This window comes from Marmota marmota, unplaced genomic scaffold (genome assembly GCF_001458135.2).
Source record: "Marmota marmota marmota unplaced genomic scaffold, marMar, whole genome shotgun sequence".
NCBI lineage: Eukaryota > Metazoa > Chordata > Mammalia > Rodentia > Sciuridae > Marmota > Marmota marmota.
In genome coordinates this window covers 50212902-50238673 of record NW_025999842.1, presented here as the reverse complement: position 1 = coordinate 50238673, position 25772 = coordinate 50212902, and the positions used below count along the sequence as shown (strand labels likewise).

The following is a 25772-nucleotide window of genomic DNA, read 5'->3' as shown; positions in this document are numbered from 1 at the left end:
ACCAGGATTGATCCTTTACCAAGTTTCACTGCAGCTGAACACCTGGCACCAAAGGATGTAAGACTTTGGGAAGTAAGGAGAGTTTAGAGATTGGATAGGAAAGTAATTCACGCACAAACACTGTGATAAATTGACCACAGTTGGAACCATTGCTGAAGGAGAAGAGCTATAGGTGTGACTCTGGAGATACAGAAAGGAGACAATCTGGACGGGATGAATCCTTAGAATTTGAGACCAGATGGGGTGTGCACATGCAGAAGGATCTGGTTTTGAAGCAAGCTGACAAGCCTAGAAGGATACTATTGATTTTGGCTGAGAAATTATTTTGGAAGACCTCAGAGGGTGATTTGGGTTGAGTGGCTGGGCCAGGAGCCAGACTGTGGGAATTTGAGAGAAAAGAACTGAAGTTGTGTTTTCAACATTCTAATAAATAGCATTTCAAGAAATGTATTTAAACAAGGAGAAATGTAATCGTAACTTTAATTTATGATAAAAAACATGCAACCCAGGCCAGGTCAAAGGATATTCATCTATACTCCAAACTAATTCTATTTGCAAGCAAAAGCAGCTCCTCATTCCATATCTGCATAGAATCAATTTTGTCCCTGTATTTCCTTCAATAATGCTACAGTGTAAACATATTTGAAGGGTCATCTTTGTATCTATAGCCATTGAAACCTAGATAATAGGAATTGCATGCTAAGAAATAGGAATTGAGAGCACAGGGATTATTGAGGTGTGTTCAGGAAAGCTAAGAACTGATATGGGAGTCCGTGGAAGGTGCAACAGTATTGATTTCAACATCTTTTCTAACATGTTGACATCTCCTTGGTGGAGATTTTTGTGGATTTTTTTTTAATAGCAAAAGATTTTAGTTTCTCAAAAAAAGATGTGGATTGCTCATATGATTGATGGAACCCTGATACTGTATCCTCCAGCCAGCTTGACACCACTGCCCCAAGTTTATCTGCCCTGCCTCTGTGACAGGGCCATTTAGGGCAACACACATAAAGATCAACAAAATTCTGTTCTATCAAAGATATTCATTCAAAACTAAAAATGAAAACATTAACTAAATCTCTTTTTGTCAAAAGGAGTTTCAGAACTCAGAAGAACTTAGGTGTTTCCTGCAAGTACAAAATTTTTATCTTCTTGTGGTTCAGGTTTTATTATTGTTTTTAATGAAAGAAGCTCTCAAATTTTTTTTAGTATACAATTTGTCTCCCCCTACCCCTTGTTAAAAAGGGTGTTGGTGTCTCTCTTTTTTTGGGAAGAGGTGGGCACTGGACAGGAGGAGGCCATAGAAAACTTGTAAATATTCTGCCTAGTCATGGACCCATGAACAAAATGTCTACAGAAATATCAAAAAATCATCTAATGTAATTATAGCATGAAAACATATAATTCCATTAGTGACGCTCTCTGCTTTTGAGGAATGTTCACTGATGCAAGACAACAAAACCAAGCTCCACACTCCTCTGCTGTTTCTGATGATTTCTGCCCTAGAGATATATATTTCAGATGGGAGTTCAAAAATATCTTATTTTAAAAGGTTTTCCTTCTGGAGGCCAGGTTGGTGAGATTCATATCCTACGAATTGCCATTCTTTCCTTCTTAAGTTTTCAATAAAATGACTGAATTTCTTACATTCATTCCTCAAATTCTTAGCATTTACAGATCGGATTTATAGGGATGGGAGAAAATATGCAGTTCCTCTTTGATTGTTACTTCCATTGAGTCCATGATTCTGAACTATACAACTTTCTATGCTACCCAAGCAATGATAGGAAAATCCATGAAGAATGCATTTTGTGCATCTGATAAGCATGCAAACGAATATAGTTTTTTAAAAGAATGCAAGAATCCTCTAACAAGCAAGGATGGCATATGGCACGATGAAAACTGTATTTGAGCACTCCATTGGAATGCAATCCCATGGCTCTGGGAGGGCTGTTCCTTTGTTTTTCAGGCTATGGTGATTCCACATCACACACCCTATCACAGCCAGCACTTACTAAGCATTTTGGCAAAATACCATGTGTTAACTAGGTAAGTTTAAGTCTGAGGTCTGTCAGAGAGTGAACTAACTATTTTACTAAAGCTTACTGAGAGCAAGCACGTTAAAGGGAAGTATTTCTTCGGCCACACCAAAGGCTTGATACAAATGAGCCAAGGACACTCATGCCACGCCAGGAAAACCCTACCAGTCAGAGCTGGTGGGGATCTTATTTCTAGAGAATGCCTGGTGAGGGTTTACTTTCAAATATCTCATTTTGCTCTTTTTTTTTTTTCCCTAGCTTTCTAAGTCACTGGGACAGTTAATTCTAAGTCAGCAGATTATAGTGCCGCATTTTCTTTTCTTTTCTTTCTTTTTTTTTTTTTTTTTTTTTTTTGCTGAAGGACTCACAGACCTAGGAATTTAAGGAGGACAACTGCATCTGGTGGGTGTAGCCTTACGTCCTGTAATGTTGGGCACCCTCTGTCTTGCCAAAGCTCTGCGGAGGACTTGCCAGTGCCTGCAGTCTTGCTGTTTTATCAGGGATCTGAGAGTGAAACATACTTCTGGATGTAACCCAAGTTTTAAACAGAGATGTTTGCTCATTTTCATTAGATGTTTATAGAATTACGGGCACCTTATGAATCAAGAGCTGCTGCTTTTTTTTTTTTTTTTTCTGTTTAAGTGGAGTGAGTGTTGAGTTTAGGATCTCAAATGAAGTGATAGCGAAAACTTGGACAGAGGAAAAAAGTAGAATAAAATGGCACTAGCAGGGGTTTGCAGAAGCTCTGATGCGTACAAACATACGTAATAGTTCCAAAGGTTCAAAGTGTCTACACCAGAGTTTAACACAGGGCAAACTGAATTCCTGCCAATTTATCCTGTGTACTGCTTTATCAAAATATTGAAACTGTTCCCAAGACATTTAATTGAATTCGGAGAGAGAGAAAAAGAGAAAGAGAGGGAAAGAAAGAGGAAGGTGAAAAATTTGAATAGCTGTTGGCCTTTTAAATGTGTGATTCTGAGCCAGATGTCACCAGTGTAGAACCAAGCAAGGATCAAGTACGGAACTTCTCTAAATCAAAATGCAAACGCCTATTAGCCATGTTAGCGCAGAGCATAAATTGGAGCCAGACTGTCTGTCTATGGGCCTCTGCCCTGCGTTGGGCCATCAGCTGGAATTCCTCCTCTAGGGACACTCTGTAAAAATATCTCAGGAGAGGCAGCAATTATGTATTTTTAAAGAAACAGAGGGAAGACTTTTTTTTTTTTTTTTTTAAAGATTAAGCTCTTGGAACAGTTCTTGTTTTGGGACACAAAGTACACTTGTAGACTTGCATGCACAGAGACAGACCATGTGCACACTCATCACAGAGGGTGAAAGACAGCCCAGCTCCACGCACCAAGGTGAAAATTACTCCTGGAGTTTTTAGAACAAATGAACTCTTTAAATATGTGGTAAAAGAGGAAATAAAATTCAGACGTGGATCAGGAGGGAAGCTTTGCCATTGAGATATTTGTCTGTGATGAATAAATTGTGGGCTTAAAATTCCTAGAGGGAATTGGAGAATGGCTTCAGGTACGTTTCTTCACTTATCATATATTCACCAAATGTCTACTATCTGTTAGACATTTCAAATTCTGAGAGCCAAAAAAAAAAAAAAAAACCAAAAAACAAAAAACAAAGACCCTTCCCTTGTGGGGTTTATATTGTTACAGGAGGAGACACTTGATAAATAGACAAAGACCAAGTAAACATAAGCATTTCAGGTGGCGATGAGGCTGTCTTGGCAGAGGCCCATGTGTGGCGCTGGCTACTGTGAAGATAATGCAGAGAAGGTCCCTCTCAGCAGGAACAGAGGCCAGGAAAAGGTGAGGGAGATGGCCAGGCCCAGAGTGACATTGGGAAGGACACAGAGTTGGAGGTAAGCATGCATTCTCTCCTGAGGGAGGAAGAGCACAGGGAAGGGAAGTGGGTATTTTAAGAAACAGTGAGCCCTCACCTGAGTCAGAGGCACAGCAAAGTCCCCAGAAAGATAAACCAAAAGGAGCACTTTCTATGGCTAGAAGGTGGTTCTTCGAACTCTGAGAGTCATTTTATGGCAACTTGGAAGTGAACAGGGAAATAGAAAAGTAACTGTAGGAGAATATGGCTCAAGAGGCCTTTCTTCTGACAGGAATATTACTGCATGTAATTGGTGGCAGAAAGCATCCAGGAGGGGGGCCGCTGAGCCAGAGAGGTCATTTCAAGAGCAAACCAGAGCACAAAAGAGCCACAAGGAAGAAGGCAGAGTATATGGCCATAGGGCAGGAGTGCAGATTTGGTGGTTACTAAGATCAGGGAATCATTTTCTGTTTGTTCCTTCTACCAACCTCAGAAAAGGAGGAGGTTTGTATAGAATTGAAGACCTGAAGGGACAGCAGGCATGACATTGTCAGCCACGAGAGTTCATGAAGCCAGCACCCACTGGAGATGTGCGGCCACAGGCAGCTGCTGAAGGACAGGTGAAGTCCAGGATTTGGCAAGATGACTCTGGCAGAGAAGTCAAGGGGTAAGGATGCAAATGAGGGGTTACAGTGATACACAAGAACTCTATGCGGGGAGACAGGTCAAAGGCAAAGCTTCTACACATGACCACCTGTGAGAAACACAGGTGAGGTTTTAGAACTCCTGCTGCCCAGGCCACACCTGAATGTCTCAGGGCAAGGACCTGTGTATCAGTCATTTTAATCATCAATTCCAGTGGACACACAGGACAAAATCAGCAGAGGACCTCTGTGGGACCTTCTGGGGTTCGCAGAGCAGCAAAAAGTGGGCATTCAACACGAAGGCAGAATCACAATCACATGCTCTGCCCCCCAGCACCTGAATCTAAATCTACAGCTTAACAAGATTGCCAGGTGATTCATGTTAACATTTAAGAAGGCCAGGTCTTACAGTTCTCATGGCAAAGGTCTGGAATGGGTAAGAAAGACCATAGCCGGCATGATCTCTGGCTTCCCAGAAGTTCAGGGTCTCCATGACTTCAAAGGACTGCAGGACTTGAGTGTCATCAGTGAGTAGAACAGTGACACAGTGTGATATCTTGGGGACTAAACTTCTCCAGAGTGAAGTTATGAACTGAATGCATTTGCCCACCTTTACCTCCAAAATGGCTACCTGTGGACTTCCGGAATCAGATGACCCTTCTGTCACCTTCTAAGTCACGTTGACAATTACCTACTAGGGATCTGGTAGAGGTGTAACACAAGCTAATTTTGCTCTGGATTAAGAGGATTTGTTCACAGCCCAAGTGTCTGATGTGAGCAACCCATGGGCAACTGAACAATAGTTATTACTAAGCAGTCAGAAGCCAGGAAAGGGTCAACACCCAATTTACCTACCACCACCAGCTTCTGAGATTCCAGTCAGAAGAAAACCCAATGAATAAAACTCGTGAAAATTATAAAAATGACACTGGAATAAATATACTTCAAGGGGAATCACAGCAATAATACCTAGCCATTTAGCATAGCACAGTACTCAGAATGAAAGGAAAGGTTGGTTGGGGAGACAGACCATGGAGGAAGAGCTAGGAAACACAGGGCTGAGATAAGAAGGCAAGGGCAGAGATGGTAGAAACATACCCAGCCCAGGAAGCCTTGGGACACAGGAAGAATACTGGTTGGTAAGTTGGAAGAAAGACATGAAAGGCTGGGTGAGACATTAATTAAGAAAGAAGGACGGATGATAATTTAAGGAAACCTTGGAGAAGTTAATGATCCCCCCATCTCCCCAAGATGTAAGACTGAATGATCATAAACAGAGATAAAAGGTCTTGAAAACTTCAGAAGATCCTTTTTTGAAGGTTCTTCTAGAAGTTTGGGCTTTTAAGAGACTAACGGCCACTCTCTAGTATATTAATTTCAAGTTAAAAAACTTGAAGACCCTTTCACGATCTTCCCCATGCTTGCTGGACACAGCAATAGCTTGATAAGGGTGGGCTTAAATAAAAGTAAGATATCTGGCTTTAATAATGCTATCAGTTAGTGCCATTCAATCCAACAGATCAAACCCATTCTCAAAAATATATACTCAACATAAAGCTCTGAAAGAGTCTCTGAAACTCCTTCAGACAGAATTGTAGAAATGTCACTGTCCTTGATCTGACTTATATATGTGTATGAACCGTATTTACACATATCCTATACACATACAACATGCATATACTATCAACCTCCTTGAAAAGCCAAGAAAGATACTATTGAAGTTTTGAGACTTGAAAATTCCATATTCATTCATTTTATATATACTTTATATATACTCAAAACTACATTGTAGCCACCTTGGTTACAAATAGTGTGACTTTTCCATAGCACTGAGCTGGGTATCTCACATCATAGGTTAAAATAACAGATACAAATAGAAGAAGAAAATTTCCTTAGAAAACATACAACTGCCAAAATTTCAGGTTTACTTGGAACTAAACAAAACAAGTTAACACTTATTGAATGTTTATTCTGAGGTAGGCGAAGTGCTGAGTTTTAACATAGTGACTCATTCAACCCTCATAATTAAATAATTACTTTTACTGTTCTGTTCATTTTATACAAAAGATCATGGAAACTTATAAAGGCTACCCAAAGTTACACAGGTAGTAGGAGGCAGAGCTAGAACTTGGAACCTAACTCTATTCTCCTCCAAAGCTAAACCTTCCAATTATTATGCCTGGAGGGGATCGTGGGTGTAGCATTAACTCTGCCATAAGACACTTGATTAATTCTCATGGCACCCTAATAATTCCCACAAGTCATAATTATTTTCATGACTATTCTGCTATTCAGATATGTGAGTATGTATAGGTTATTTAATATAAAAGTAATCAATTGATTTACCTAGATGAACATATCACTTCCTGAGTTCTGCCCTTATATAAGATGTAATCTGAAATGAGCAAATAGTTAGAGGAACTTGAACTTTTATTACATATCATAAGGCAGCTGTCCACTTTTCCTTCAGCCTTTTCTCTGACCTGGGATATTTCCCTTGTATCCTTACTATAGAATAACTTCAAAAAAAAAAAAAAAATCATAGCTTCAGAGCACATGATACATTAATGCTCCAAAATAAACCAAATCCCTAAAGCACAATTAATTTAGCTTCCCCCTTCCATGAAAAAAAAAAGGAATCACTGCAACTTAGGTAAAATAATGTATAATTAATCAGGGAATAGGGGTAATCTTCACAAACTCTAACAGATGATGGATGACTCCTGGTCTACATCCTGTCAAATTTACAAACTCCTATTTTAGATTTTTGCAGTGATGAGAACTGTACGTGCCAACTGGTGCTCAGCTGCAGAACCCATTACCAGCCTCCCAAGCAGCAGAGCTCAAATGCTCATGTCCTTCATTTGCCATTTTAGTGCACATCCAGGAATAGTTCTGCCCAGAAGAGGGAGTGTTGACAACCAACAGAGTTTAAAAGTGATAACATATTAGAAAGATCCTTGGACAAGTCACATTATTTCCAAAACTATTTTTTAAGTTAATACACAAAAGTCAGTTATTACAAGATGATTTATGAGTACAATGGCATTCCTAAATGATTTTGTTCCCTGAGTTTTATTTTTATAGGGGGGAGAAAAAAATGAGACCAAAAGGGTATAGAGATTAAGACCATGTCAAAGAGAGGGAAGTACCAACTGGCTGTGCCACTTACAAATTGTGTAACAAAGTATCAATGACATAGGGTGGTGGTGAAAGCCAGGGGGATAATGCATTTAGCAGGATACTTGGTGAAGTGCCCCATACGCTGAGAGGTCAAAAATGGTACTTATTATTACCCACTATTGAAAAGTGGGGGAGAGAAAGAGAGACAGCCAGGTAGGTGGGTAGGTGTTTTAATTTCAGGCCAGGGTTTACATGGTTGGTGTGTACATCCTCAAGTCCTCTCTCTCCATATTTTAGCCCATTGCAGTAACCTTTTGTGCACAGTGAGAGTAAAAACTGACCTCCAGCCTGTCTGAAAACATCTATCTGCCTTGAGTCATTTCTCATTTGAGGAAAGAATGTGTATTATTACTTAAGTTTCTCTGACCAGGGAGGTAGATGATGGTTTTCATAGCCAAGTATCACTTTTATATATTTACATTATTTCACTTAATCTACACAAGAACTCCAGGGAGGGAACGGACTACAAACATGGGTTCAGAGGTCAAGTGGCTTCACTTGGGCACATCCAGGAACATCTTCTGACGTCTAGCTCAGTGCTCCTTTAGCTGTGTGACTGCCTTACAGACAGCCCAAGCTCTGGAAACCCTTTGCAGTGATTGAGAATGGTGGGGGAGGGAATTGGCTGAGTGGGGGAAATGAGATCTCTCTAGTCCTTCACCTGTTCCTTTCACCTAGAGCTGCTCTGCCCTTAGGTGTGTTTTGAATAAAAATGCTCTGTTTGGTACATTATGTGTATAAAGTGTCCTCTGGGTTAATATTCAGAATATATAAAGAACTCAAAAAACTTAACACCAAAAAAATCCCAATTAATTAATTAATTGGCAAATTAATTAAGCAGACACTTCTTAAAAGAAGAAATACAAATGACCAACAAATATTTGCAAAGAATGTTCAGCATCACTAGGACCTAGGGAAATGCAAATCAAAACTAGAGACTTCATCTCACACCAGTCAGATGGTAATCATCAAGAATGCAAACAAGGGGCTAGGGATGTGGCTCAAGCGGTAGCGCGCTTGCCTGGCATGCGTGCGGGCCCGGTTTGATCCTCAGCACCACATACAAAACAAAGATGTTGTGTCCGCCAATAACTAAAAGATAAATATTAAAATTCTCTCTCTCTCTCCCTCCTTCTCTCACTCTAAAAAAAAAATGCAAACAATAGTAAATGCTAAAGAGGATGTGGAGAAAAAAGGGACACTTTTACAATGTTGGCTGAATTGTTTATTAGTGCAACCACCATGGAAATCATTATGGAGGTTCCTCAGAAGGCTAGGCATGGAAACTCCATTATGACTCAGCTATACCACTCCTTGCTATTTGCCCTGAAGAATTAAAGTCATTATACTACAGCTATACATACATATCCATGTTTATATTAGCACAATTCAGCAGCCAAAATATGGAACCAGCCTAGATGTCCATCAACATATGAATAGATAAAGAAAATGTGATATATATAACTCCAAAGAGTTTTATTCAGCCACAAAAGATGAAATTATGTCTTTTACAGGAAAATGGATGGAGCTTGAAACCATTATGTTAAGTGAAATAAACAAACTCAGAAGGTCAAGTGTAGTATATTTTCTCTAATATGTGGAAGCTAGAGAGGAAAAAGGAAAAGAAAGGTAGGGGTGATTACATGAAAAACAAAGGATGATCAGTAGAATAGAGAAGGGGACTAGGTGGTGGGAAGTGGTGAGAAAGGGGGAAGTGCTGGGAGGGACATTGGCCAAATTACATTGTTATATTGTGTGCATGTACTAACACGTAACAACAAATCCCACCATTATTACAACTATGATGAGTCAATAAAAAATGTGGAGGGACATTCATTAACTAATTTTAAATGGAAAGAATGCTCTGACTAAAAAATGTGAAATATCACAGTCACATAGCAAAATGTTACATTCTAAACATCACATTGTAGAAATAAGATGGAGCTAAGAAATGGAAAGGACTGGGGATGCATAATAATTTCAAGCATAGACAGTTTTAAATAGTATAAATGTTCCAGAAATAATGGCCCTGGTCACTTTCATCATGAGCAGTGAAGAGTCCTGAATTGTCAACTAATCAACCAAAGTGACCTAATTTCCGTCAGTCCTCAAAGCCTTTACTGAATACATTAGGGAACCAATGGATTAAACCTGATTAGAGAGGATTCTTTAAAACTCTCAGGACTTTTGAGATGATAATTTCTACTGAACAGCCATAAAATTTAAGCATCTCTAAAATTAACTGGACCATGGACTTTCCTCCAGACCTGACCCAGAACTACTTTCCTCAAGGTAAAAGTTTGGAAAATATTCTAGTAGTTCTCAAAAAGTGGTTTAGGATCACCAGTTCTCTGGAAATTTGCTCCAAATACAGTATCTCAGGCCCCTCCCCAGACTTACTGAATTGAACCACAGGGGCAGGACTCAACCTATTGTGTTTAACAAGCCCTGCAGGTTACTGCGACTCACACTAAAGGCTGAAAAGTACCATTCCAGCCTAAGCCGCCACCATATCTTACACTCCTATATGGTCAATGTGTGTCCACCCTTGTTCCTTTAAATGCCATTCTCACCTGGCAGATGATTATAAACCATCAAGTCCCAACTCTGCCTAAAACCCTCCAGTGGCTTTTTATTACAACTAATGAAACTCCCAAATGCCTTTCCACAGAGGACAAGACCTACCTGCCCCTGTCCTTGCCTATCTCTCTACTTGCTTGTATGGATCTCCCACTTGTTTATACTCTCTAGCCTCACTGGACTTTGTATTCATGGAACACTGTCTCAGGGTCCTCTGTGCCCCACTGGGAGGCTCTTCCCCATTCTCCCTCTCCCCCTAGTCTGCCTGGCTCCTTGTAATTCAGGTCTCAGCACCAACGTTCCCCCTCTAGTCACACACCCAGGTCACTCTTTATATGACCCAGATTTATTGTCTTCATAGCAGTTGTTACTACCTGAAATGATTTTATTTGTAAGTCCCAAGAGTGCAGGAAGCACATTTGTGTTAATAATTGTTTGCTAAAGGGATACAATCTATCCAGGAGCTTTAGTTTCTACTTTACCATTTTCACTTGCCAAAGCCACTCAATGTCCTCTCTGTTCCCTCTGCAATAAGCCCTGAGCTGCATGTGGTCCAAGTTTCACAAGGTGACCTGATTTAACATCTCTTCCTAAGCTACATCTCAATAGGCCAAGTTAATAACATCTTATTGGCTAAAAGGCAATATCCATTCCCTCATCAACATTCAGGGAGATGTCAATAACGACTTTTAGAAAAATGTAAATAATAATTCAACAAATTAGGCAACCTAAATTGCTTTTCATGGAATTCAATAGGGCATCTTAAATTTTGATTAGGAAAAACAGCTTTAAAATTTTTTTAAATTTTAATTTTCTTAAGTTGCCTTGAGTAAAAACATTGTTCAATATGGTCAACCAGGGGCAGGTCCCAAGAACACGGACTTGTCAAGAGACTGACCTGGTTTCCAGCATTCGTGCCAGCATTTGTTATTCTGCTACCTTGATTAAGTACTTAAGCCCTCATTATCCCAGTTATCCATAAAACATGCATCACAAAACAAACAAACAAATAAATAAATAAAAGACAGCAAAGTAATTGTGAGAATTAAATGGGATGATGATGTTTCTGAAAGTAATAAACAGCAGCTACAACATTCTTGAGCGCTAATTCACAACCAACGTTCTGCTAAACCCTTTAAACATGCTAGCTAGCTCTTTAATTCTCATTTTCCAGTAATGATGTTATTCCCATTTTATAGATATTAAGACTTGGGGATTAATCAACTGGCCAGAGTCAGAAAACAGTAAACATCAAAACTAAATTTTCAAATTTAGTTCATCCAACTCAAAAGCCCTGGCCCTTAATTACCACCACTGCCTCTGAAATGCCAGAGGCCGACACACATGGTGAACGTGAAGTTATCTTCTAATAGGGCACTATTAGAAGAGCACTATTGATGTCTGCTACATTCTATTTCATACAACATGTCTTTAGTTTTACCTCTTAATGGGAAAGAATCTCAGAGTCTGAGAGAAGGTAATTAAAATTAGTACAATTGAAAGAAGAACTCACACACCATCTGCATCGTATGTTGCTATTTTTACTGATTCTGGGAAATGCTCTTTATATATTGCATTCCTGGTGGATGAATTGTCTATGCCACATGGTGTGTTATAGCGGGAAGAACATAGCTTTTCTCTGGAGTCAAGAAGTCCAGGGTCCCAGGACTCATCTGTGTCACTGGCTGGCTGTGCAGCCATGTGCCCATTTAGTGACCTTTCTGAGTATGTTTCCTATCTACAGAGAGGGAGAACAAACTAGCCTTTGGCACTGTGTGACACCCACTGTGTGGAACATCACCAGCAGTAAATAGTGGTTAGCTCCATTCTTCCCCCTCACCTTGCTCTGCTCTTTAGGTATTACTGCTGGTTTTTCTTTCTTCTTCTTCTTTTTTTTTTTTTAACTTCTGGAAGCATGCAGAATGTTCCTATTTTGGATTTAAATAAATTTTCTAGACAACACTTTGAAATAATGAAACATGGACATGTGGATTGCATAGCCAGGTGGTCATCCAGGGAGGGGACAGGTTAATGTAAGTGATGTACCACTGCTGGGAGAAGTCTGAGAACTTTGGAATTGTTCCGAAAGTCAGTTTATGAGTCAGCTGGGCAAAGCAGCTTCACCGCGCTATAGCAAAAAAAATAAAGCAAACATATATAATGACGTTTTTACCACGCTCTGTATTCATTGTGTTGAGTCCAAATGATATTATTTTTGTAGATAAAAATTCCCCCCCCAAAAAAGGAAATTTGATGTAAGAAAATATGTTCAAATTTTAAAGGTTATTAAAAAATATGATCTCCATCCCTGACTTGGCATAAGGGGAACAACATGGACATCTAGGTATAGCCCCAAATGTGACTATTTTGAGAAGACCTTTATTTAGAGCATGCATTCAAGGTAGATTATTTATTTTAAACACTTGTCTTAATATGAAACTTAGCTGTACAAAAATATTGCAACGAATTCAATAAGCCTTACTGGCTATTTCCTATAAGCCAATGCTATATCAGAAGAAATCCTTGAGATTATTTTTCTGAAAACATTTTAGATTGTATACTCCATAAGTAATAGTATTTGGAGTGAGTGTGTGTATCCCAAATTTGTATAATTTACTTACACATTATAAGCATATATTTTAATGATACTCATGTGTAGTGCTGTGGTTTAGATAAGTGCTCCTCAAAGGCCTACATGTTAAAGTTAAGGCTTGGTTGCCAGACAGCCTGTGACAATGTTGAGAGGTGGTGGTGGAACCTCTAGGAGGTGGTGCCCAGTGGGAAAAAGAGGCTATTGGGGACATGCCCTCAAAAGTGATATTGGGGGGCTGGGGATGTGGCTCAAGCGGTAACGTGCTTGCCTGGCATGTGCGGGGTGCTGGGTTTGATCCTTAGCACAACATAAAATTAAATAAAGATGTTGTGTCCACCGAAAACTGAAACATAAATATTAAAAAAAATTCTCTCTCTCTCTCTCTCTCTCTTTAAAAAAAAAAAAGTGATATTGGGACCTTCACCCATTTTTTCTTCTCTCTTTGATTCCCAACTGCCACGAGATGAACAGCTTGTTCTACCACATGCTTACTCCCTGCCATGATGCTTCACCACAGGTCAAAGGCAATGAAGCCATGTCACCATGGACTGAAACCCCTGAAACTGAAAACTAAAATAAACCTTTTCTCTTCTTACAACTTGATCATCTCAGGAATTTTTGTCACAGTAATGGAAAAATGGCTAATACACATGGGTATGCTATAGGCTGAATCTTTGTGACCTCCCCAAATTTGTATGTTGAAATCTTAACTTCCACTGTGCTGATATCCGGAGGATGAGCCTTTGAGAAATAATTGGGTTATGAAGGTAGACACCTCATGAATGAGACAGATGTCCTTGTAAAAAGACAAAAGTCCTTGCTTTTTATTTCTCTTCTCTCCACCATATCAGGTTACAGCAAGAAGATAGCCATTGTGAAGCCAGGAAGCAGGCCCCCACCAGAATCAAATCTGCTGACACCTTGATCTTGGCCTTCCCAGCCTCCAAAACTATGAGAAATAATTGTTTTCTGTTTAAGCCACCCAATCTGTGGGCGATTTGTTATACTAGTTAGAGCTAAGAAAATGCATTTGTGAAGTATGTCCATTATGAAACAGGTAATAAAAATAAATATGAGATACAAATAGGTGTGTGGATATTCATTCTAGTATTTTCTTTCCTTATCCAAGTTGACAGTCTTGTGTATCTAATGCACATGTATTCATCTTACTTTAGAGATGAATGCTTTAGATGACAATTGTGACAAGGGCCTAAAAGTCCATTTAGAAATGGTTGTTACTTTTCATATCTGTTTAGAAACTTCCATTACCTACACCCAAAACATGGTAATATAGATTCGCCCAAAGTGCAATTGAGGAAGAAGTTTCAATGAAATTGATCACTGTTTGTCTAGAAGACAATTCTTAACATAACTGCTAAAAAACACATGTTGAGCTGGCCTGAGACACTCATTATCAATTAGTGTGTTGCTAAAAAGAATAAGATGCTTGTGTAGGTGTGATGTGTTAAGGAACCAAGTTCTATCTAACTTTAAGTACAGTAGTCAAAAGCAGACCAGCTTATTCTCAATCCATTCTGGTTAGATCATGAATCCTAAATTGTCAAGGTCTTAAACAGTAATGGCCTAAAAATTTGTTTCCAGCTGATAGGCCTCTTGCTGCTGCATCAGTCTTGGGAACAGCACTCAAACAGTGAATAACACTATGTTATAAGAAGCTGTTTAGGAAAACAACAGCAGGGGAGAAAGGCAGGGAAGCAAAGAGATCCTCTGTTGCTGACTATGAGTAACCTGAGGGGGTGTTATCTCTCAGGTTCATATTCAAGGTACAGAAACATTCTTTCATTCATCAATCCAAAAACTCTGTCAGACAAAAAAAGAAGGACTGCTTGTTTCAAAATAGAATCCGATAGTAACAGGTACAACAAATTTGTTCAATTTCTTCAAGTTCTCTTAGTAGGGAATAAGACATGGTTTTCAAACGTTTAAAAGTCTATTTTGATTCCTGATTTTTCAAATAATTGTGTAAGAGTAAGAAACTTGGTTTTGTTGTAAAAAGCTAAAAGTCATTATGAAGAACGAAGAGGGCGTCCAATTTCTCATTAGCTTCATGAAATGTGTCAGTTCATGTTAAAGTCCTGTAAGCCACTGGAAATAGATAACTAAGGGAAGATCTGACAGATTGCAATAAAAGCACTTAACAGTACTTTTAAGTGACCTTTGATTTTTGAATAAAATAAGTTCTAACGAGTACAGTAGAGCTAAGAACAAGTACTAGTTAAGAACAAGTACTAGTTAGAGCTAAGAAAATACATTTGTGAAGTATGTTCATTATGAAACAGGTAATAAAAATAAATATGAGATACAAATAGGTGTGTGGATATTCATTCTAGCATTTTCTTTTAACAAGTACAGTAGTTCTTGATTCCTTACCTTGCCGTACTTCTGTGCGTAAGACCCTGTGAGCAGTGAATGAAAAACAATTATGGTTTCATCCAAATCCCAGACAAACACACGCTGAGGGGAAAAAAAAAATCAGTATCAAAAAATCACAAAGTTTAAGGAAACATAAACCTCTACATAAGTAGAAAACATCTCCCTACATTTTCAGGTATAATCTTGATATTGTTTTACAGAAAATTTTTTATTCCATTATTATTTTTCATTTGAAAACTCTAACTCCTGTAAATCCAGAAAAACATGAGTAATACAAGTGATAATAAGCTTAATATCTGATGATCTAAACTGCATAAATTCATTCAAACTCTTCTACTGGTAGTTAATAACAAAAAAAAAAGACACATTTAGACTTTATAATAAAAGTGTGCTTAACTTCTATATATACTTTAAAGTTTTAGACCTCATGGATTCATGGAATTTTGCAATTTACATATAAAGAATTGGGTTTTAAAAATATTTAAAAGAATCTGTGAGTAACCTCTAAATAGAAAATGCAAAGTGTAGACCGATGAGTCAGATTAGGTCAATGAATATGTTGTCTAACCTGCGGAGTTTGAAAAGGTTTGAAATTATTTATCACCATTTCAAAATTAAGAGATTTCATCAAGCTTCAGAGTTTTGACTGTAACAGAGAAACTTGAGATTGGGGCCAGGCTGGCTGACACTCCCACACTGCAGAGATGGCAGGTCCCCTGCAACGGACCAATGACAGGTTCCCTAGACCGGACCAATGCTCTCCTCTTCCAGGGTCTGCTGGGCTCCCCAGTCTCATCACTAATATTACCTTCTAGGTTCTTGAAGGCATTTAAATTTGCTGCTATTGTTCAGGCAAAAGAATCACCTTTTATGTGGAGGTATAGTAAATCCGGAAATTAAATTTTTTCTCAATTAAAGCAGGAGTTTGTATAAGAAGTAACATTACGAGTAATAGTAGTTTTTCTTGATGTCTTATAATAAAAAAAAAAACCTGCTTAGTATACATGAATCTCAAAAGGGCTCTTAAATGAGAAAATTACATAGTTTAAATTTTCCCAGATATGACAATTTAAACCCATAAGTCAAATGAATGACATTTTCCTATTTTGGGATGATCTTTCTTTTCCAAACAGGTTATTTTATGTTTTGAAATATATTAACCCATATGTATAAGTCTTTCATTACTTTAATCCTACCAAATATAATGTTCTTAGGAAATGGTCCCACAAAATGGCTTTATTTTTAAAACTTTCTGCTTGTTTTTGCCAATTTGAATAGAAAGATGTGATTATCTCAGGCCTTAGAATTTGTAAAGTACTATTACTTTTGAGTTGTTATTGCTTTTCATTTTACTATTATAATGGTCATTCAATATGAAATTTCAGAACTTAGAGTTGTAAAATGCCTGTGACAAAGCAGATATACTCAGTTCATGATATGTCTTTTTTACTTTAATTCTGAAATTTAATGGAAGAGTAAGCTAGAGAATCCATCAATCACTAAAATAGAGCAACAGACTGCACTCTTGAAGAATCAGCAGGCATACCTCTAGGTCACTGTCAGGAGGTGGGGAAGGGTTGTTTTTCCTGCCTCTGCCTCTGGACTTAGACCCAGAACTCCTGCATGTTCGGTCATCAAGATCTTTGATAGGTGTGGAGGGGCTTTGCACAGTATCAAACTCTCCTGCAAAAACATAACCTGTATCAAGAAGAGCACTTCATATTTAGATCAGGTATGGGCCTCCATTATTAATTATCTTAACAAATTTATGTATAATAGAAATTTTGTGACAAAAAGAAAAAGAAAAGAATTATTATAATCCCAAACCCAAAAATTCTAATTGAGTCAAAATTTTTACTGGTCATACAGATCTCTTCTGTTTTAATTTATATGATCTATTAAACCCAAATACTTTTTATACATCACATCTTCAACTTTATCTCTGTGCCTTCACCTACATATTTATCTATATTTAGCTCTATCCTCATATTCTTTTTCTTTTTTTAATATTTTTTAGTTGTAGTTGGACACAATACCTTTATTTTATTTATTTATTTATATGTGGTGCTGAGGATTGAACCCAGCGCCTTGCATGTACGAGGCAAGCACTCTATCACTGAGCCACAACCCCAGCCCTCTATCCTCACGTTCTTTTTGGTCACAGTACAGAGGATGCCTTCTAGATCAATCCTATCCAAAGGGGACTCCCTAGCTCCACCTCTTAGGGAATCATGCCTGGTTAATCAAAAACCCTTTTTCATCTTTCCTTCAACCTTCTCTGTGGTCCACTGACAAATTTAGAAGTCCCTTCTCTTGACCTTGCATTTCCATCTTGATACTCTCTGCTATCTTCTCATTTAAATGAAACTTCTTAGAAGAATAATAGTTCATATACCAGCTCCATGAAATAGAAATAAATGCAAGCCACAGATATGACTGCACACATAATTTTATATGTGTTATGATTTAAATATGAGGTATCCCACAAAAGCTCATGAATGATACAATGCAAGAAAGTTTAGAGGTGAAATGATTGTGTTATAAGAGTTTAAACCCAATTAGGGATTGAGTGTCATGATAGGGATTAACTGGATGCTAACTGTAGGCAGGAAGGGTGTGGCTGAAGGAGGTGGGACATCAGAGGCTGTCTTTGTGGAATCTGTATTTGTCCTTGTTGAGCAGAACTCTCTCTTTGCTTCCTGGTGTCCTGTTCTGAGCTACTTTCCTGTGCCACACACTTCTGTACGATGTTCTGTCTCACCTCAAGCCATAAAGAATGGAGTTGGCTAACTATAGACCAAGACCTCTGAAACTATAAGCTGCAAAATAAACAATAAATAATTGTTCTGGTTATGTCTTTTTGTCACAGCAGTGAAAAAGCTGACTAAAAACATTTTCTAGCAGCCACATTAAAAAAGTAAAAAGATATAAAATTGACTCACATTATTAACTCAGAATATGAAAAATATCATTTCAGCATGTAGTCAATATAAAAAATGATCAATGACATGTCTTCCATTCTCATTTTCATACTAAATCTTTAAAATCTTGTGCATATTTTACACGTATAGTATATCTCAAACTATGGTAAGCCACATTCTAAGTGTTCAATAGCCATGAATGGCCAGTGACTAAAGTATCAGACAACACAATTATTTCCACTCCATGTATCTGATTTATCAAAAGCTAGCTTCAGTTCACCTAAACCCTAAACACCAGCCCTTCTCTGTCTAGGAGATATGGACTCCCGTCCTGCCATTCCTTATATGCTGGTATTGAAGAGATCCATTTTTTTTTTAAAGAGATCCATTTTTTGATCACCATCCTTTTCACTCCATATTTTGGGTGACATTACCCTCTTATGTATTAATGAACCTGTATTGAATCACCTGTGATCAACTTTATACCTCTATCCAGCCATATCCTAAGGTTCAGACTTCTTATCTAGCTGGTGTCTGTATCTCTCACAAATACCTAAAATTCTGACATATCTAAAGCTAGTGACAATATATCTTAGCAGGTGGAGGGTACCTCATGAACAGTGAAAAATTGTTAGAGGTTCTTAAGATAAACTGAGGCCACCATGAGAAAGGAGCCAGTCTTAATCTATAACTTCAAGAATTTCAATCTCTCTGAATCTGTTTCATTGTACATTAAAGTACCGGTAATAGTAGCTACTTTTTTGCACTACTGAGGGAAAATCAGATTTATGTTTAATTTGATTTAAATCATATGTATAAAATAAAACTTTCTAGGAGAATCAGATTGCAAACTATATTAAGTTTAAATTGTACATTTTTAAACATAAAGATGTTATGGCTATCATGCTTTATCATTAAATTAAAGAATTCTCAAGGCAGCCAAGCAGAAATTAATCTAAATAAATAAATTTGAACAAACCAGGCATACGTATATACATTATTTTTTTTCTTTCCTTTTTATCAGTGCTGGGACCAAACCCAGGGCCTTGTGCATTATCCTAGGCAAATGTGCTATCACTGGGCTACATACATACCAGTCACCAGTCCCTTCGGCATTATTATTTTTCTGAGAAACAGCAGTTTTTACATAGCCAATATCTTATTTCTTTTGATTATAACATTTTCTATGGAAATATTGTGCATGTCAGGACAGGATCAAAAAATATGTTTACACAAAAAATATGTTTGCAAATAGTATTTGCTTTTACAATATTGTAAGTTCATGGCATATGTTTCTCTGTTAAAGTTTTTTAGTTGTAGGGTTAAATATAGCCCTATTTTGTAGTAAATTATGTTTCAGCTTGCTTTTGCATGTGTTAAATGAGGCTTCAGTTATTTGAAAACACATCAACTTTTAATAAAATTACTTAAAATATTTTAAATTATTTTTTGAACCTTTCCTAAGGTTACTATATTCTGCAAATTGAATGTTCTCATTTAAGTAAAATGATGATGCAAATTGATATTCTCTTCTTAAGTAAGCTTTTAAAATTTTTTGGATAATAGTCCCTAAAACCTGTCTTGATATTCATTTTAAATCAATTTCTAGGTGTTATATACCATAAGGCAGCTTTGTTCTTCCCACAGTACAAGAGCTGAAAGAATAGAAACTTACAAAATCTCAATTATTGCCATCAGTTATGGGAAGTCAATTGTAGACTGGGTCAATAAAGAAGAAATTTAGCAGGAACAACAGGGCTATTTGAATCTGGGATCCAGTAAATGCCACAGTTGTGAAGGGAAAAGATGTGGTCATAAGAAGTATCTTGGTTTTCATATGCAGAAGAATTTATTCCCATTAATACTTTGCAAGTTACTAGAGGGTCTTAAAATATGCTCTAAGAATATGAAAAAAAATGTGGACAGAAATGTTTTGATGGGAATAAAGTACAGCTTTTAAAGCAAACCATGAAAAATAGTTCTAAATTTATTAAACACTTAGAAAGTGTCATGCATTCTTTTTTTAAAAAAGAAATTTTCATTGCTCATTATGTCTTTGAGTTTATCCATATTAGACCTAGAACAACTCTGTTCTTTCATTTATGTGGCTAGAACTTCATGAAATACATATATTAAATTTTATCCCTCCTATTGAGGGACATTTGGGTTAGTGTCAGTGTTAGGTTATTATGAAGAAAGCTGCCATTTGTACTCTTGTACATGCTTTTGTGGATATAAGCACTCATTCTTCTTGAGTATCTATACCTCTCAGGGCGATTACTGGGTTAGAGGGTAGGCATATGTGCATCTTCAGTAGACATCAACTTTTTCCAAAGTGAGGGTATTAATTTGCTCTCCTACTAACAACAAGAGTTCCAGTTGCTTCACATCCATGACAATACTTGATATGGTTAGTCTTCTTTATTTTAGTCATTGTGAATGCATGGTAGTATTGCACTGTCATTTTAATTAGCATTTTCTTGATGTGTAATGACGGAGAACATTTTTGCTATGTTTCTTGTCCATTTTATATTTTCTTTTTGATAATTGTTAAAGCTCTTGCCCATTTTAAAAAATGGGTTGTTCTTGCTTTTCTTATTGATTTGTCAGAGCTTTTCACTGTAGTATATGTGTATGCACATGATTTAAACTCACTCCAACAAAGTGAATTAAGTCCTTCATTGTTGTCTTTTAGTGATAGATTGGAGACATGTGAAACTTAACTAACTTACCAAAATTAATTAGCTTGTATTTTACAATTTTAATGTGACTTCAGAACTTCTGCCTTAATCATGAGGCTTTTCCCAAATTGCCATATATTTTCCAGGTTACAAAAAGGTCAAATCTATGCCTGCTTCTACACATCAAGAAATAATCTAACAACTGATCAGAATGCGAGAAAATATTGGAAAGCATACATCTGATAAGCGGTTAGTATTCAAAACATATAAGGAATATAAGGAATTCAAACAACTCAGTAGTAAGAGAACAAATAACCTCATTAAAACATGGGCAAAGGATCTCAGTCGATACGTCTTAAAAAAAAAAACCTGCAGATGGGCAACAGGAAGATGAAAAAAATGTTCAACAATCATGAGAGAAATTCAAATAAACTACAATGAGATATCTCCTCACACCTGTTGGGATGACTATTATCAAAAAGACTAAAGATAATAAGTGTTGGAGAGGATGTAGAGAAAAGGGAACACTTGCAACTGTTGAATGTAGATGAAGACCCCCATTATGGAAAAGAGCATGGTCCTCAAAGAGTTAAACATAGAATTACCAAATGATTCAGCAATCCCATCCCTGGGTATATATCTAAAGGAAGTGAAATCACTATGTAAAGGAGATACCTGCATTCCCATGGTCACTGAAGCACTGTTCAGAATAACTAAGATATGTTGTCAACCCAAGGTTCCTTCAAAAGGTGAAGGGAAAAAGAAAATGTGGTCCATGTACACAGTGGAGTATTATTCAACCTTAAAAGAGAAAGAAACCTGTTGCTTGCAACAATATGGAGGTTATTATGTTAAGCAAAATAAGTCAGGCGCAGAAAGATAAATATTGCATGACCTCACTCACATGTAGAGTGCAAAAGTTTAGTCTCAGAAATGGAATAGAATGGTGGTTACCATGTGCTGTGAGGCTGGGGCCAGGGATTGGGAAGATGTCAGTTAAAGTATACAAAATTTCAGTTAACTTGGAAGGACAAGTTGAAGAGATGGTATGGTACAACACAGTGACCATGTTGACAATAATGTATATTTTTTGAAAATTGCTAAGATAATGACTTTTCAGTGTTATTACCACAAAAATGATGTATGTGAGGTCACAAATACATTAGCTTGATTTAGTCATTTCCCTATACATGCATATTTCAAAACAACATGTTTTACATGACAACTATATTAAAATTTGTCATTTAAAGCAATTAAATAAAAAAGTCATTATTGCTCTGTGAGAAAGGACCAAGGAATTCACTGAAAGGACTTCACTGAAGTGAAAAAGTACTTCCTGTGGAGGGCAGGTGGGTCTCTGCTCCTCCAGAGCCCATCCAGGTGAGACGGTATTGACCTCTGTACTCTCTATCTCCTGATAAAGAGTAAAACCAGAAACTTGGGCTTAACTGATCATTAAACATTTGTTGATACTATTTTTTTTTAAAGAGACAGCTGTTAGCTCTAGTGTCAGCTTTACTCAGGTCACTGTACAAGGGCATGGGATACTTCAAGAGGGGAAAATGTAATTTGGCAAAGTTCATTGTGGTCCATCCTCTGCTTGAGAAGCTAGCCTCAGAGAGGGAAGTGATTTACTATCTCCTTGACATTTCTGGAGCACTTGTTCAGTTAGCTAATGTACTGTAATGTTTCTCGTAGTTTTAGGGTAAAGGATAATACTGCTACAAAGTACTAACCACACTTAACTTTAAAGAAGATTAAAATATTTAATAAAAATAACTGTAAAAATCTTTCATCTTCACTTGCTGATCCATTCTCAAAACATCCTGCATGCAAATAATTTTACCCTAGATAAACTTTGTGTTAAAGCCAAAGACAGGTCTTCATAACGATAATGAACTAAAATGTCTGTTCTTAATCAGCACAGTAGTGTTTCTTAAATCCATTGTCAAACTACCTAATAGGGTAAAATAAATAACTGAACGCTATTTGCAATTTCCAAATAACATCAGTCATTACCAACTGCCCAGGGCTTTTCTACATGATTGAATAATTATCCCTTAATCAGTACAATAATGAATAACTGCCCCTTGTAAGCTTTGGATATTTAGATCCAACTTTATTTCATTAGGTTTATCTCTATATCTGAACAACCAGCTGTCTCTTATTGAACATAGGGCATGTTTCTGTTTTAAAGATGGAAAACAGTGAAATGTTCTGTGAAAAATTGTGGACTTAATTGTTAGGTCTCTGCTATAAGTCCAAAATGCAGAATCAGTTAATGGGAAATTCTTTTCCTGCCCTTGAACTGAATCCATCAGATTTCATCATTAATAAAAATAAATTCATAGTTATAAACTTGCTTGCTTTTTGGAGGCATGCCAGATCTCAATAGGCATGAGTAAAGGTCAGAGATCACAGAATTCCTTAAAAATTCAGACGTGTGTGTTATGATTTTGGTTGAGAGAACAATGTAGTTACAAGTAGAAATACTTTCTTCTTTAAATTCAACTAAAAGTATGATGAAATATGAAAATTATGCTAATCCATATTTGTTGGCATTAGCAGCCACGGGAAGCCTGAAGAAATGGTAGAATCTTATAGCAAACACGAGAATGCACATGTAGGTGTGCTGCATTCGAAGTCCCCACTCAGAATATCTCCCTGCCTGCAGGTAGCACCTGTACCATGAATAAAACTACTATTCTGAATATGGAGTGTTCTTTAGCAAATGGAAGTCACCATCCATGTGTTTCCTGCACAGAAACCCTGCTGTGATTACATGGAAACTATAGCAAAATCAACCTTGGACCCAAGCGCCATGCAGCACATTCCGTCTCTGAGCATACAGTTTCCATTCATGGTAACTGTAGTCTAGTAACTTCAAAACACCCTATGGTCCTGTCTGTCCTTCAGTCTCTGACACTCCGATGACAAACACTACTGTGGTTCTGTGTCAGCAGAGTCCCCTCATTTGTTCTGCCTGCGCATTCACCATGGAGAAAAATCTTTCCAATGTGATGAGAGTATGACAAGCCTCCCTATCTACAGCATCTCCACCACTCGTGAAGCAAGGATTCTTATGTTTATTTTTGGAATTTTCCACTTAATATTTTTTGAATGCAGTTGATCATAGTTTACTGAAACTGCAACAAGAAAACCATGAATAAGGGAGAACTACTCTATTCTCAGCAGGAAATGAAAAATAATAGATGCTGCCCTTCCATCAATTCATGATATAAGCATAGTTTGGATGTTAATTAAAATATTGGTTTAGGGCTGGGCATTGGCTCAGTGGTAAAATGCTTGCCTAGCATGTGTGAGGCCCTGAGTTCAATCCCAGGACTGCAAAAATATATGTGTGTGTGCGTGCGTGCGTGTGTGTGTGTGTGTGTTTCATTGTTAGTTCTTTATGTCCACATTAGTTTACTTGTTAATATTTTAAATATAATCGAGTATTTTCCTTTTCTTAATACATCACTGTTAATTATTTGCCTGATTTTTATCTTGCTTGTTAAAAGGACATTAAAGACATGCACAGAGTCTAATTCTAATAAGATGGCAAAGCTTTTTTTTTCATTGCTTAAGTACAAGTTTCTAGCTCAATGCTGGGACCTAATAGGAACTGAATAAATAGTTGTTTAATGGAATTGAATTATCTTGGCCCTACTTGTCCAGTTAGAATTTGCTGACATATGACCATGTTTTCCCATATTCTTTCTTTCCAAATCTAGATAAAAGACATGGGTGAATTTAGGTCTTAAAAATAACTAAAGGCAGAAAAATATTAAAACACATTGATAGTATTTACAAGTTTTTTTTTTTTTTTTTTGAGAGTTCTTTATGTATTCTGGATACAGGTCCTTTATCAGATATGTGTTTTGGAAATCTTTTCTCTGTGACTTGCCTTTTTCTTCCTGTAGTGGTGGCTTTCTAAAAGATCTTCTCAGTTTGATGAAATCTAGTTTAACTTTTCTTTTATGAATTGTGTTTTCAGTGTCATATCTACAAAATCTTTATGTTGTCCAAGGTCACAAAGATTTCGTTTTTCTTCTAGATATTTTTTAGTTTTTAATTTTTACATGAAGGCTTATAATTCAATTTAATTGTTTGCATATGGGTTATGAGTTGAGATTCTTTTACCTTTTGCATATTGATGTTCAGTTTTTCCAGTACCTTTTGCTAAAAGATACTAATTGTTCATTCAATTGTCTTTGCACTTGCATTTCTCTATGAATCTATACTTTTGATAATACTGTACTTTCTTGATTACTATACTTGTAAATCTTGAAATTATTCAGTGCAAGTTTTCAAACTTCATTCTTATTTTTCAAAATTGTTTTCACTCTTCTGTTCCTTTACCTTTCCTTGTAATTTTAAAATCACCTTTATAATTACTTCAAAAAAATCTATTGACATTTTGATTTGAGATTATGTTGAATCTCTATTAAAACTTGCCTTTAACTTTTAATACTTTGATATATCAAATATATGTAGCAAACATGATTCTACTAAGAAGATGGCAAAGCTTTATATAATGAGAATGATGATAGATTTCAAATAGCATACATCAGGCAAAGACGTTAAACTACCTGCCACTGATCCTATAAATGTGGACTTTTAGGAGTTACTGATGAACTAAGGGTGAAGGACCTAGGTAGTCTCTCTGGCAGAAAGAAAATATTATCAGTTATATTCAAGAAGAAAATATTATAACTCTGCTGTCAAGTTTTTGACAAAATAAAGAATAAGTCTGGCAAAAGGTCCATTCGCCCATATCCACATTCCTACATACATAGTCTCTTTGAGAGTCCAATCTCCTAACAGTTCCATATCTAAAAGGAGGGTTTTCTGAAATATCAAAAGAGCCTCAGTTTTTGCAATGAGGCCAATGT

General features: G+C 37.0%; 1 protein-coding gene across 12 annotated transcripts in view; it reads right to left on the bottom strand.

Annotated features, from left to right (window-relative positions):
• Positions 1–25772, bottom strand: part of Eya4 (EYA transcriptional coactivator and phosphatase 4) — a 266666-nt gene that overhangs the window by 21560 nt on the left and 219334 nt on the right. For 11 of the 12 annotated variants that reach the window (XM_048798491.1, XM_048798497.1, XM_048798484.1 and 8 more), the window contains 2 exons: positions 16822–16958; positions 15273–15356 (listed from right to left, as the gene is read on the bottom strand). In XM_048798491.1, the coding sequence (XP_048654448.1) occupies positions 15273–15356; positions 16822–16958 (221 nt within the window). Of the gene's footprint in view, positions 1–15272; positions 15357–16821; positions 16974–25772 lie in introns of all 12 variants that reach the window. The other variant, XM_048798506.1, reaches the window with a different exon arrangement.